Here is a 14,486-nt window from a genome sequence, read left to right on the forward strand (position 1 = left end):
AAGTAAAACACGACAATTTACCCAGTAATTAAGCTGAAACTGTACTGTAAAAGGAAGCCTCGTTTGTTTCCATGGTATTACCAGGTTCTTACCATATAATTTGTGATACATTATTCCCTTTTCCATGCAGTCAACCCAAACTTGTACCATGTACGTTCTGCGACGTTACCAAGTAAAACATGACAATTTACCCAGTAATTAAGCTGAAACTGTACTGTAAAAGGAAGCCTTGTTTGTTTCCATGGTATTACCAGGTTCTTACCATATAATTTGTAATACATTATTCCCTTTTCCATGCAGTCAACCCAAACTTGTACCATGTACGTTCTGCGACGTTACCAAGTAAAACACGACAATTTACCCAGTAATTAAGCTGAAACTGTACTGTAAAAGGAAGCCTCGTTTATTTCCATGGTATTACCAGGTTCTTACCATATAATTTGTAATACATTATTCCCTTTTCCATGCACTCAACACAAACTTGTACCATGTACGTTCTGCGACGTTACCAAGTAAAACACGACAATTTAGCCAGTAAGTAAGCTGAAACTGTACTGTAAAAGGAAGCCTAGTTTGTTTCCATGGTATTACCAGGCTCTTACCATATAAGTTGTAACTGGTTATTCCCTTTTCCATGCAATCAACACAAACCATATATGTTCTGCAACATCGTTCACCAGTAGTTAAGCACTTTAATTGTTGTTATAAAACCCCAAACCACTGTTGATGAAAGGCATATTAAAATTAAACAAAATCAAAGGCTTATCTTTCAAACAATGCATATCTCACAAACAGGCACTGAACACTGAAGAAATCTGACAAAAAAAAGAGCCGTCCACATCAACTCAATTTAAATGTTACTGATGGTGTTTTCATAAAACACATGACATTGTTACGGCAAGTGACCACAAGGAAGACTGCTTCAACCTCTTCAATTTGAATAAGCGGTGAATGCCATGCAGCAATCTGCCTATGGGAGAATCTTTGTGGTCATTCGCAAACCAATGAGTCCACTCGATGAATGAGAGATGACTCTTTAGTGTCTTCTCTGTGAGGTATCCCTGCAGCCTCCACATCTGGGATTTGAAGGCTGACCAAGACCTGACCAGGTACATCTAAATCTCCCCTTCCATACTGTAATAAAGAATCAGAAGACAAGAAAATAAACATTAGGACTGTCAATTAATGAACATTTCTAGAACATGTAGAACTCAAAGATTATTTTGTTTATTAGTTAAAAAAAGGATGCTGGTCCTCTGGCCATTGTGTTTGGTCATATTGAAAAGAGAAAAAGGCATAGCCATAAATACAGTTAATAGGACGGGAGGGGACAGGCTGTTAGCTCCGGTTAGCACTTTAGCATCGAGCTAGTGGAGCTTCTGTCATTCAAAAAACTCGGACATGTTGTTTAAAACCTATAACACCCAATTTATTAAAATATCCGGATTTAATCGGGCTCTCTCCCATAAGTACAGTTAATAGGACGGGAAAAGACAGGCTCTGTTAGCCCCGGTTAGCGCAATGCTAAAGAGCAGCTCTACCGGAGCATGCCACCTCAACAGGTGCAAGTTAGCCTCCGGTTAGATATTCGCCGAATATTCGGTTTACCACCCAATCGGATTCATCAACATAAGTGCAATACATTACGGGCTTAGTATGTTGAGGACGGTTTAGGACACCGTATCGCGAAAAATCACAAACACATGTTTGCGCCATCGATGTCTGTGCAACAACGTCATTTACGTTCTGGCTGCTACCTGTTTTAGGGACCGTCAGCAAATTACACTCACCGACTGGTGGCAAAGACGTTACCATGGAATTGTTTCAGGAAATTAATTACACAGATATATTGCAATATAGTTCATCATAATGCAGTTAATAGTTTAATATTCGACAAAAATCGACTAAACTATATTTGAAATTATTAATTGCATCCCGTTTAACAATAATGCAATATATTAGCAAAGTTACCTGCACTATGTAGCAGCCCACCATTGGCAACTACTACTACAATCAGGTGACAAAATGTATTTTTTTAGTGATTTTTATGTTATTTTATATGATTTATTTCCAGAAACAATTCCATGGTAACGTCTCTGCCACCAGTCGGTGAGTGTAACTTGTTGACGGTCCCTAAAACAGGTAGCAGGCAGAACGTAAATGACGTTGTTGCACAGTCATCGATGGCGACAACATGTGTTTGTGATTTTCGCGATACGCCGTCCTAAACCGTCCTCAACATACTAAGCCCGTAATGTATTGCACTTATGTTGATGAATCCGATTGGGTGGTAAACCGAATATCTGGCGAATATCAAACCGGAGGCTAACTTGCACCTGTTGAGGTGGCATGCTCCGGTAGAGCTGCTCTTTAGCATCGCGCTAACCGGGGCTAACAGAGCCTGTCTCTTCCCGTCCTATTAACTGTACTTATGGGAGAGAGCCCGATTAAATCTGGTTATTTTAATAAATTGGGTGTTATAGGTTTTAAGCAACATGTCCGAGTTATTTGAATGACAGAATCTCCGCTAGCTCGATGCTAAAGGGCTAACCGGAGCTAACAGCCTGTCCCCTCCCGTCCTATTAACTGTATTTATGGCTATGCCTTTTTCTCTTTTCAATATGACCAAACACAATGGCCAGAGGACCAGCATCCTTTTTTTTAACTAATAAACAAAATAATCTTTGAGTTCTACATGTTCTAGAAATGTTCATTAATTGAAAGTCCTAATGTTTATTTTATTGTCTTCTGATTCTTTATTATAGTATGGAAGGGGAGATTTAGATGTACCTGGTCAGGTCTTGGTCAGCCTTCAAATCCCAGATGTGGAGAGTGCAGGGATACCTCACAGAGAAGACACTAAAGAGTCATCTCTCATTCATCGAGTGGACTCATTGGTTTGCGAATAACCACAAAGATTCTCCCATAGGCAGATTGCTGCATGGCATTCACCACTTATTCAAATTGAAGAGGTTGAAGCAGTCTTCCTTGTGGTCACTTGCCATAACACTGTCATGTGTTTTAAGAAAACACCATCAGTAACATTTAAATTGAGTTGATGTGGACGGCTCTTTTTTTTGTCCGATTTCTTCAGTGTTCAGTGCCTGTTTGTGAGATATGCATTGTTTGAAAGATAAGCCTTTGATTTTGTTTAATTTTAATATGCCTTTCATCAACAGTGGTCTGGGGTTTTATAACAACAATTAAAGTGCTTAACTACTGGTGAACGATGTTGTAGAACATATATGGTTTGTGTTGATTGCATGGAAAAGGGAATAACCACTTACAACTTATATGGTAAGAGCCTGGTAATACCATGGAAACAAACTAGGCTTCCTTTTACAGTAAAGTTTCAGCTTACTTACTGGGTAAATTGTCGTGTTTTACTTGGTAACGTCGCAGAACGTACATGGTAAAAGTTTGTGTTGACTGCATGGAAAAGGGAATAATGTATTACAAATTATATGGTAAGAACCTGGTAATACCATGGAAATAAACAAGGCTTCCTTTCACAGTACAGTTTCAGCTTAATTACTGGGTAAATTGTCGTGTTTTACTTGGTAACGTCGCAGAACGTACATGGTACAAGTTTGTGTTGACTGCATGGAAAAGGGAATAATGTATCACAAATTATATGGTAAGAACCTGGTAATACCATGGCAATAAACGAGGCTTCCTTTTACAGTACAGTTTCAGCTTAATTACTGGGTAAATTGTCGTGTTTTACTTGGTAACGTCGCAGAACGTACATGGTACAAGTTTGTGTTGACTGCATGGAAAAGGGAATAATGTATCACAAATTATATGGTAAGAACCTGGTAATACCATGGAAACAAACGAGGCTTCCTTTTACAGTACAGTTTCAGCTTAATTACTGGGTAAATTGTCGTGTTTTACTTGGTAACGTCGCAGAACGTACATGGTAAAAGTTTGTGTTGACTGCATGGAAAAGGGAATAATGTATTACAAATTATATGGTAAGAACCTGGTAATACCATGGCAATAAACAAGGCTTCCTTTTACAGTACAGTTTCAGCTTAATTACTGGGTAAATTGTCGTGTTTTACTTGGTAACGTCGCAGAACGTACATGGTACAAGTTTGTGTTGACTGCATGGAAAAGGGAATAATGTATTACAAATTATATGGTAAGAACCTGGTAATACCATGGCAATAAACAAGGCTTCCTTTTACAGTACAGTTTCAGCTTAATTACTGGGTAAATTGTCGTGTTTTACTTGGTAACGTCGCAGAACGTACATGGTACATTTTTGTGTTGACTGCATGGATAATGGAATCTATTATAAATTATATGGTAAGAACCTGGTAATACCATGGAAACAAACGGCTTCGTACCCAGTATTTAAGAAGATGTACCATGACACTAGAGGAAAACTGTTCCTGCAGAGGTTGTTACCAGGTAAGTAATTCCATAGTGGTAAATCGAATAAACCCTTTCTAAATGGGTGTAGCTATGAATAATAACTAAGAAAAAGTATTTTATTGGAAAGCACTATGCTAATTTCTAGATAGTACATCATTAAATGTGGGCTGTTACCAACATAAACCTTGGATAATAGGTGTTTATAAGAATTGGTTGCCTAATTTCCTAGGAAGTACACAATATCGGTGTTATTACCAACCTAAAACAGTTACAACTACACGCTACTTTGTTGACTTGATGGGTAATAGTGGAGGTTTTACTTAGTACTTCAGCTATAATTCCTCTGTATTTACCTTCTTATTACCAGTGGTAATTACACAGTAATACACTATAATTTACCGGATAATTCCTCTGTATTTACCTTCTTATTACCAGTGGTTATTACCCAGTAATACACTATGATTTATCGTGTATTTGCTGGGTAACTACCTCTGTATTTACCTTCTTATTACCAGGGGTAATTACCCAGTAATACACTATGATTTACCATGCATGTACCGGGTAAATACCTAGTAATTAGGGGACTGTAAAAGGAAGGGTTACCCATTATTGTGTGTCACAAAAATGGTTCAACACGCCTTACTCGCCTACGAAGCTAGATGAGGCGCCCAAAACATATTTTACCCCGCTCCTTTTATTTTGCTCCACAAGCAAGGCTGAGATCATCACCATCACTGCGCTGTACTTGTTGTGGGAGTTGGAGGAGAGTAGGAAACCCAAACGCCGTCGTGTTTGGGTGCATGACATCCTCCGTAGGCGCTCACAGCTGGGTGAGTTTCACCACCTCCTCCAGGAACTCCGCCTGGATGATGGCCGGTTCCAGACGTATTGTCAGTTGACTGGGGCCATGTTTGATGACCTGCTGACCCGGGTTGGGGCCAGGATCTAACGTCAGGACACCAACTACAGGCGCTCCATATCATCTGCGGAGCGCCTGTCCTCCGTCTCTCTGCCAGTGACGTCGGGTCAGGCTCAACGCTGATTGGCTATCGCGGCTAAGTGTCACGCGTAGGAACGTAAAAAGTAAAACATTTTGAACTCCGCTCTTAGGTGTGTTGGGCGCGATATTTAGGTGCGTAAAACGTGTCTAACGCGCTTAACGTGCTCCTCTAGCACGTGTAAGTGTGAGACTCTGGTTAAGTTAGGCCATAGTACTGGGCATTATGGGAAAAAGTTCATTGTTCAGTGCCAGGAAACATCTACACCCCCTGTATATTTTATTTGAGGTTTTGCTTATTGATTTATTTTAAGTTATGCTGCTACTGAGTATGTACATGCAGAATGAAAGGAATTAAGACATAGTAATTGTAGAATTGTCAGGAGTTATGGGGATGCCACATACAGGCACATAGGGGCAGCCCGTGGGAGGTCTTAGTGGTCCTGACTGTAGAGAAAGTTAGCTAGAGAGCTGTATTATGGAGAAGTGTGGTTATCCCACCGTATGTTTAATGTGTTACAGACCGATGACAATAAATGCCACGAAAGATCATCCCATGTCTGATTAATCCAACCATAAGTGTGCTACATAAGGCATCTACACGCCTAAACCAATGGTTTCCTTATGTAAAAATTAGGATTTTCTACGCCTCTAACGCGCGTAACGTGTTCCGTGTGGACGTACCTTTAGACAGCATTTATGCGCTTGGGGGTGTCAGTTGCGTGCTGCTTCATTTCATGTGTGCGCTTTTATGGATGTTAATCTGTTAAATGTCTTCTGATATTGCACCTTGTGGTGTAACTGTTTGACCATTGAGTAAAACTGACCTGAGAGTTTCCAGTGTACAGTGTGGACTCCCCAGTCCAGCAGAGAGCAGCTTCACTCCTGAATCCTGCAGATCATTGGTACTCAGGTCCAGCTCTCTCAGACTACAGGAGTTGGAGCTGAGAACTGAGGCCAGAGCTTCACAGCATTCCTCTGACAGATCACAGCCCTGGAGCCTTCACACAAAATAAATAGAACATTTTAGGAACTGTGATTAAAATAATTTACATCTACAACTTATTACATAATGAAGAAAATTGTGGTTATTCAATATTGGGTGTAAAATGTATAACTTTATGAAAGTTGTTGTGAAGGGGCAGCAGTAGCTCAGGAGGTAGAGCGGGTCGGCTGGTAACCTGAAGGTTGACGGTTGACGGTGTTGAGGTGTGCTTGAGCAAGGCACCTAACCCTAACTGCTCCTGACACGCTGGCTGTCGCCTTGCATGGTTGACTCCGCCGTCGGTGGGTGAATGTGTGCGTGAATGTGAGGCAATATTGTACAGCGCTTTGGGTGGGCAATGGTTAGTTAAGCACAATATAAATGCAGTCCATTTACATTTGTTTTGCAATGTTTGAAAATCATTTTGTATATTAATATTACTTTTTGTTGCAGTATTATGTATATTATGTATTGTATTGTAATATATGTCATTAGTTCATCTAAAGCGATGTTTTGTAGATAGTTAGAAGTTTAATTTTAATATTATGTATATTGTGTTTTGAGGAAAGTAAATATCATAGCGAATAGGAAAACACTATAATGTAAAACTGACCTGAGGGTTTCCAGTGTACAGTGTGGACTCCCCAGTCCAGCAGAGAGCAGCTTCACTCCTGAATCCTGCAGATCATTGGTACTCAGGTCCAGCTCTCTCAGACTAGAGGAGTTGGAGCTGAGAACTGAGGCCAGAGCTTCACAGCATCTCTCTGACAGATGGCAAGCATTCAGCCTTCACACAAAATAAAGAGAACAGGTTAGGAACTGTGATTAAAATAACATACATCTTTAACTTATTACATAATTTTTTTTTTGTAATGTTTACTTTTTGTACTGTGAGCCTTCCCCTCCAACTGGGAACAAACATAACCTACAGCCGGAATCACATCTTGAATATTCGGGATATAAACTACATTCCACCCCTTCCACCTGCTATACCGGAGGAGCTGCTCCGAACATCGGTGCCTGACTGGTTAACGAGCCGACGCAGCAAGCAGCGCAGACGGAGACGGGAGAGGAAGACCAAGCGGGGCAAGCGGGGCGGCATCCAAGCTAGACTAAGGAGCTCACCGGATAGACCAGCTCTGCCCAGCCTGTTCATAGCGAACGCCCAGTCCATTGTCAACAAGATCGACGAACTCAGACTGAGGCTTCACTCAAACAGGATAAATAGCTGTGCTTTCTTCTTGACCGAAACCTGGCTGAATCCGAACATCCCTGACGCTGCTATTGAGCTGGCAGGCCGGACTGTTTACCGAGCGGACCGAACAGCTGACTCCGGTAAGGATAAAGGGGGCGGTGTCTGCATATACGTGTGCAACTCATGGTGCAACACAACTGACATTGTAGAGACTTTTTGCTCCCCGGATTTGGAGTTTTTGGAGTATTACAGTTAAATGCAGACCGTTTTATCTGCCAAGGGAGTTTACAGTGGTGTTCTTAACTGCTGTTTACATACCACCGCAAGCTAACGCTAAACTAGCACTGGCTAGTCTGCATGACGCTATCCAACAGCTGATAAACAACCACCCAGATGGTGTGTTTATAATAGCAGGCGACTTTAACCACGCCAAGCTGAAGACTGTAATGCCAACATTTCACAAGTTGATTGACTTTCCGACCAGAGGCAATAATATCTTAGATCAGGTCTACTGCAACATTGCTAAAGGCTACAAAGCGTCCCCCTCTCCCCATCTGGGCCGATCCGATCACATCAGTCTGCACTTAACACCTGCATACAAACCCCTCATAGCAAGGTCCAAACCAACAGTTTGCACCGTCACTGTCTGGCCAGACGGAGCCATGGACAGGCTACAGGACTGCTTTGAGTATACCGATTGGGACATCTTTAAACAGGCTGCCAATGACAACAACCACATAGACCTCAACACCTACACCTCATCAGTATTGGACTACATCACCTTCTGTATGAACAGTGTCACCACACAGAAGTCAATACTAACACTCCCCAACCATAAGCCATGGATGAATGGCGCTGTAACTGGTCTGCTGAAGGCCCGGGATGCAGCATTCCACTCAGGTGATGCAGAGGCCTACAGAACAGCAAGGTCCATTCTGAGGAAGGGCATCAGGGAAGCAAAGCACCACTACACGAAGCCTATCGAGGAGCATTTCAACAGCTCAGACTCTCGACGCGTGTGGCAGGGCATCAGAACCGTGACCGGCTACAACAGCAGCAGCTCCACACACGCTCAAAGTCCGTCCCTCCCTGACGACCTGAACTGCTTTTTTGCCAGGTTTGACCGCACTGACAACAGTGACAACACGCGGGCACAGCAGGAACCCTCACCACCGGTTCTGACTCTGAGCCCCCACGACGTGAGACGGACCCTGCAGCACATCAACCCCAACAAAGCTACTGGACCTGACGGAGTACCAGGGCGGGTTCTGAAGCACTGTGCAGCGGAGCTGACTGCGGTGCTCACGGACCTGTTTAACACCTCCCTGCTGCAGGCCTCCGTCCCCACATGTCTCAAGACAGCCACAATCATCCCTGTCCCAAAACAATCAGCCATCAGGTCCCTCAATGACTATCGGCCAGTGGCGCTGACACCAGTGGTGATGAAGTGCTTCGAACGTCTGGTACTGGGGCACTTGAAGAACAGCATCCCCCCCTCCTTAGACAACCATCAATTTGCCTACAGGGCAAACAGGTCGACGGAGGACGCAGTGTCACTAGCCCTCCACTCTACCATGACACACCTTGACCAGCGTGACAGTTATGTGCGGATGCTATTCATAGACTATAGCTCCGCCTTCAATACCATCCCCCCCCATAAACTTGCCACCAAGCTGGACCACCTGGGCCTCAACACACACCTGAGCAGCTGGGTCCTGGACTTCCTCACCGGCCGACCACAGACTGTGCGAATGGGGAGACAGGTCTCCTCCAGCATCACCCTGAACATCGGTGCACCACAGGGTTGTGTGTTGAGTCCCTACCTCTTCTCCCTCTACACTCTCGACTGCAAACCCACCCACGAGGCCAACACCATGTTTAAATTTGCAGACGACACCATGGTGGTAGGCAGGATCTCAAGCAACAACGAGGCTGCCTACAGGACAGAGGTAGAGAACCTGGTGAGCTGGAGCCGAGAGAACAACCTGATCCTCAACGCAGCAAAAACAAAGGAGATGATCCTGGACTTCAGGAGGAAGACGAAGCCCTTCGTCCATCACCCCATCACCATCAACGGCGAGACAGTGGAGGTTGTGCAGAACATCAGGTACCTCGGGGTCAACATCAGCCACGACCTGACTTGGACCGTCAACACCACCGCGACGGCCAAGAAAGGACTTCAAAGGCTTTACTTCCTGAGGTGCTTGAAGAGGGCATGTCTCCCACAAAAGCTGCTGGTGAGCTTCTACAGTCAGCCATTGAGTCAGTTCTCAAATACTGCATCACCGCATGGTACTCTGGCTGCACCACAGATAATAGGAAAGCTCTCCAGCGCATCATTAAGACGGCTGAGAGGATCACCGGCACCCAGCTCCCCAGACTGGAGGACATCTACCAGACCCGCTGTACTCAGAGGGTTATGGGCATCCTCCGAGACAGCACAAACCCTGGACACTGCCTCTTCACTCTCATGCCCTCAGGAAGACGATACAGGACACTGCCCGCCCGCACTACAAGACTGCAGGACAGTTTCTATCATGGAGCTGTGACACTGCTAAACTCCACTCCCACTCTATTGCCACACTGATACTCCCCATCTCATCTCATACACGCATGATTGCACTATTGCACTTCAGGACTTGGACTTTTAAAAAAGAAAAATATTTATATACGTATTTTATTTATGTGTGTATATATATATATGTATATATATATGTATGTATGTGTGTGTATGTGTATGTGTGTATATATATATATATTTATATATTGCTGATACTGATTTATTTATTTATTTTTATTTATTTTATTTATAGAACTGTGCAACTGGAGGAGGACTGCTCCAAACAAAATTTCGTTGTCTTGTACAATGACCATAAAGATTCTTCTTCTTCTTCTTCTTCTTCAATCCCCGGCTCCTCCTAGCTGAGTGTTGAGGTGTGCTAGAGCAAGGCGAGTGTGAATGTGTGCGTGAATGGTGAGTGTGAGGCAATACTGTAAAGCGCTTTGGTTGGCCAATGGTTAGATAAGCACTATATAAATGAAGTCCATTTACATTTGTTTTGCAGTGTTTCAAAATCGTTTTGTATATTAGTATTATTTTCTGTTGCAGTATTATGTATATTATTTATTGTATTGTAATAAATGTTATTAGTTTATCTAAAGCGATATTTTGCATATAATTTGAATTTTTATTCCAATATTATGTATATTATGTTTTGGGGAGAATCATTTTGTATTTTGTACTTTATATTTATTATATAGGAAAGTATTAGAAGTAACAAAGTCACAATATAAAACGGGCCTGTCTCGGTAAAATAGCTGATTTCCAGCGGGTTCCTGTTCTGCAGCACATGTAACATGTAACAGGGACAAGGGACATCACACATCACATTTACATACAACACATAACAGGGACATAGCACGTCAGACATCAGTAGGACAATCATATAGACAGCAGACTGAGCACAGACAGTGATCTATATAAGTCAGTGTTGAGGAGTAACAGTTTATAAGCTTTTTTGAACTGTGTGATGGATTGTAATGCTCTAATGTGATGGGGAATGCCATTCCAGACTTTGGTGAAAGTATGGATGAAGGACCTCTGCCCATAGCCGTTATTGTATGCGGGCACTGGCTGGAGGGCCATGGAGACAGATCTAGTGACTCGCACTTGGGGGACGTTATGTGTTGGTAAGGGGGAGATGAGGGTTTGTGAGGTGCTGTGTTGGAGTTGAAAATAAAATGTGATAGCATGACTGTAAACACCCCTTGACACCCTTCCGACTAACTTCCTGAAGTCTGTTTTCCCTTTCATCTCCTCAGAGCTGCGGGCCATTACAAACTTGTCTCTGCAATCGGGAGTAGTCCCTAGCTCTCTAAAAACGGCACTTGTCAGGCCATCCTCAAGAAAAGAAGTCTGGATCCCACTCTTCTTAATAACTAAAGGCCTATCTCAAACCTACCTTTTATTGGCAAAGTACTTGAGAAAATAGTTTTTACTCAACTGACTGATTTTTTAACCTCCCATCACTGCTTTGACGCCTTCCAATCAGGCTTTCGGACACATCACAGCACTGAGACAGCACTGATCAAGGTTTTGAACGACATACGTCTTAACTTGGATACAGGCAAGGCAACTGTGTTGGTTCTATTGGACCTTAGTGCAGCATTTGACACGGTAGACCATTCCATCTTACTCCACAGACTTGAGCACTGGGTTGGTCTTTCCGGTACAGTCCTTGGCTGGCTAAAGTCATATCTAGAAGGAAGACAATTCTATGTCTCCATAGGCAACTGGTCATCACCTCCCACCCCCCTCCACTGTGGTGTCCCACAAGGATCTATTTTAGGCCCTCTTTTATTCAATCTGTACATGCTCCCACTGGGACTGGTCATCCGTCAGCGTCGGATCTCCTACCACAGTTACGCTGACGATACACAGCTTTATTTTTCCCTCTCCCCCAACGACCTCAGCCCACTGGACACACTGATCTGCTGTGTGGAAGATGTTAAAAACTGGATGAGCACTAACTTTCTGCAGCTGAACAACGAGAAAACGGAAATAATAGTTTTTGGAAGAAAGGATCTCAGAGACCGCATATCATCCAAACTGACCTGCAGTGGCTACCTAGTCAAAACAACGGTAAAAAACCTGGGTGTGCAGTTGGATAGTGAACTCTCTTTTAACTCCCACATCAAAGCCATCTCAAAATCCTCCTACTACCACCTAAAACACATCTCGAAATATAAGAATTTCATGTTGCAAGATGACCTCGAAAAACTTATCCATGCCTTTGTTTCCAGTAGGTTGGACTATTGTAATGGTCTCCTTACAGGCCTGCCCAAGAAAACTATCAGACAGCTCCAGCTGATCCAAAATGCGGCAGCCAGAATCCTGATGAGGGCTAAAAGGACAGACCACATTACACCACTGCTTAAACACCTCCACTGGCTACCAGTTCAGTTCAGAATTGATTTTAAGATTTTATTATTGGTTTTTAAGTCTCTAAATGGAACTGGCTCTGTCTACCTGAAAGACCTATTGCAGCACTACACCCCTACCAGGTCTCTCAGATCCCAAGAAAGGGTCCTCCTGATCCCACCCATTACCAGAACAAAACAGGGTGTTAGTGTTGAGGGTGCAGGCAGACAGGTAGGACCCAGACGCAGACGGTTTACGGAGAACGGCACTTTATTTAGGCCTAAAGGCTAAGGCAAGGAACCAGGGAACTCAGGAGGACAACAGGGAACAGGGAACACGCAGGACGAACAACCACAATGATAGCACAAGGAACAAAGGAAAGACAAGGGCTTAAGTAACAAACACAACAAGGAACAGCTGAGACACATTAGGGGAGGGAACAGTAATCAACACAGGAGGGAAACACAGGCAGTGGCGTAACTATCGGTAAGCAGGGTATGCGGGCGCGTATGGGCCCGGGCCAATCAGGGCCCCCCAAAAAAATAAATAATAATAATAATAATCGCCCCCCCGTCAACAATCGCTCCGAACCCCGTCCCCCGTCCCCCGTCAACAATCGCTCAGAACCCCCCCCCCCCCCCCCCCCGTCAACAATCGTAACGAAGGGGGGGGCCCGCCTTGAACATCCTGCATACGGGCCCGTCGTTGCCTTGTTACGCCACTGAACACAGGGAAACACACCAAAACACGACAGACCATGACAGTACCCCCCCCTTAAGGGTCGACTCCCAGGCGACCCACGACAAGCAAAAAAACGAAGAAAGTCAAACCCAAAACGGGTGGGTGGAGGGGCGCCAGGAGGGGGGAATCCAAAAAAAAAAAAAAAAATGGACTGGGGCAGAGCGGAGGGACGTCAGGCGGGCGGCCAGAAAACTGCCCCAGGGCATGGCAGGGAGCCTCAGGCGGACGGCCTGGGGGGCAAGCAGAGGCAGAGTGAAGGCGGAACCCTTCAGGAGGCCGGCGGCAAGGACGATGAGGGCTCAGTCCCTCAGGGGGCCTGCAGCGGCACGGAAACCCCTCTGAAGGCCAGCAGTGGCGAAGGCGGAAACCTTCAGGAGGCCGACAAAGACGAAGTAGAGGGCGGGTCCCCTCAGGAGGAAGGCGAGGTGGAGGGCGGGTCCCCTCTGGAGGAAGGAGAGGAAGAGGGCGGATCCCCTCTAGTGGAAGACCAGGTAGAGGGCGGGTCCCCTCTGGTGGAAGGCCAGGAAGAGGGCGGGTCCCCTCTGGTGGAAGGCCAGGAAGAGGGCGGGTCCCCTCTGGAGGAAGGCCAGGAAGAGGGCGGGTTCCCTCTGGAGGAAGGCCAGGTAGAGGGCGGGTCCCCTCTGTAGGAAGGCCAGGAAGAGGGCAGGTCCCCTCTGGAGGAAGGCCAGGAAGAGGGCGGGTTCCCTCTGGTGGAAGGCCAGGTAGAGGGCGGGTCCCCTCTGGTGGAAGGCCAGGAAGAGGGCGGGTCCCCTCTGTAGGAAGGGGTCGTGCCCCTTCCAAAAGGTTTGGAAGGCGGAATCCCTCTGGAAGGCCTTGAAGAGGAACCCCCGTCGGGAAGGAGTGGAGGAGGACCCCCACAGGCAGGAGCGGAGGGCGTACCTCCCCTGGATGATCTGGAGGGCGGGCCACCTCCGGCAGGAGCAGAGTGCGGACCTCCACAGGCTGGAGCGCAGGGCGGACCTCCTCAGGCAAGCGAAGAGGCCGGTCCCCCTCTGGAAGGCGAGGAGTGGGCTCAGGGACCGGAGTCAGTGCGGGTGCTGGAGTGCCAGGAGGAACCGGGTGGTACCCCAAACCCACTCTGATTGTCCGCAAGGGAGGAGGCTGGTAGCTAGGGACTGGGGGCAGAGGCTGGTATCTAGGGGCCGGGGGCAGAGGCTGAGAGCGGGGAACTGGGGGCAGAGGCTGAGAGTAGGAGCGTGGAGGTTTAGGCCGGTCACAAAAGTCTGGTGGCACCGGCATGTAG

The 14,486-nt window shown here is 45.5% G+C and overlaps 1 protein-coding gene across 1 annotated transcript in view; it reads right to left on the bottom strand.

Annotated features, from left to right (window-relative positions):
• Window positions 1-14,486, bottom strand: part of LOC115544303 (NLR family CARD domain-containing protein 3-like) — a 31,009-nt gene that overhangs the window by 10,981 nt on the left and 5,542 nt on the right. The window contains exons 3-4 of the mRNA XM_030357213.1: window positions 6,979-7,152; window positions 6,208-6,381 (exon numbers count right to left, since the gene is read on the bottom strand). Of these exons, the coding sequence (XP_030213073.1) occupies window positions 6,208-6,381; window positions 6,979-7,152 (348 nt within the window). The remainder of the gene's footprint in view (window positions 1-6,207; window positions 6,382-6,978; window positions 7,153-14,486) is intronic.

This window comes from Gadus morhua, chromosome 1 (assembly GCF_902167405.1).
Source record: "Gadus morhua chromosome 1, gadMor3.0, whole genome shotgun sequence".
In the NCBI taxonomy this organism is placed as follows: Eukaryota; Metazoa; Chordata; class Actinopteri; order Gadiformes; family Gadidae; genus Gadus; species Gadus morhua.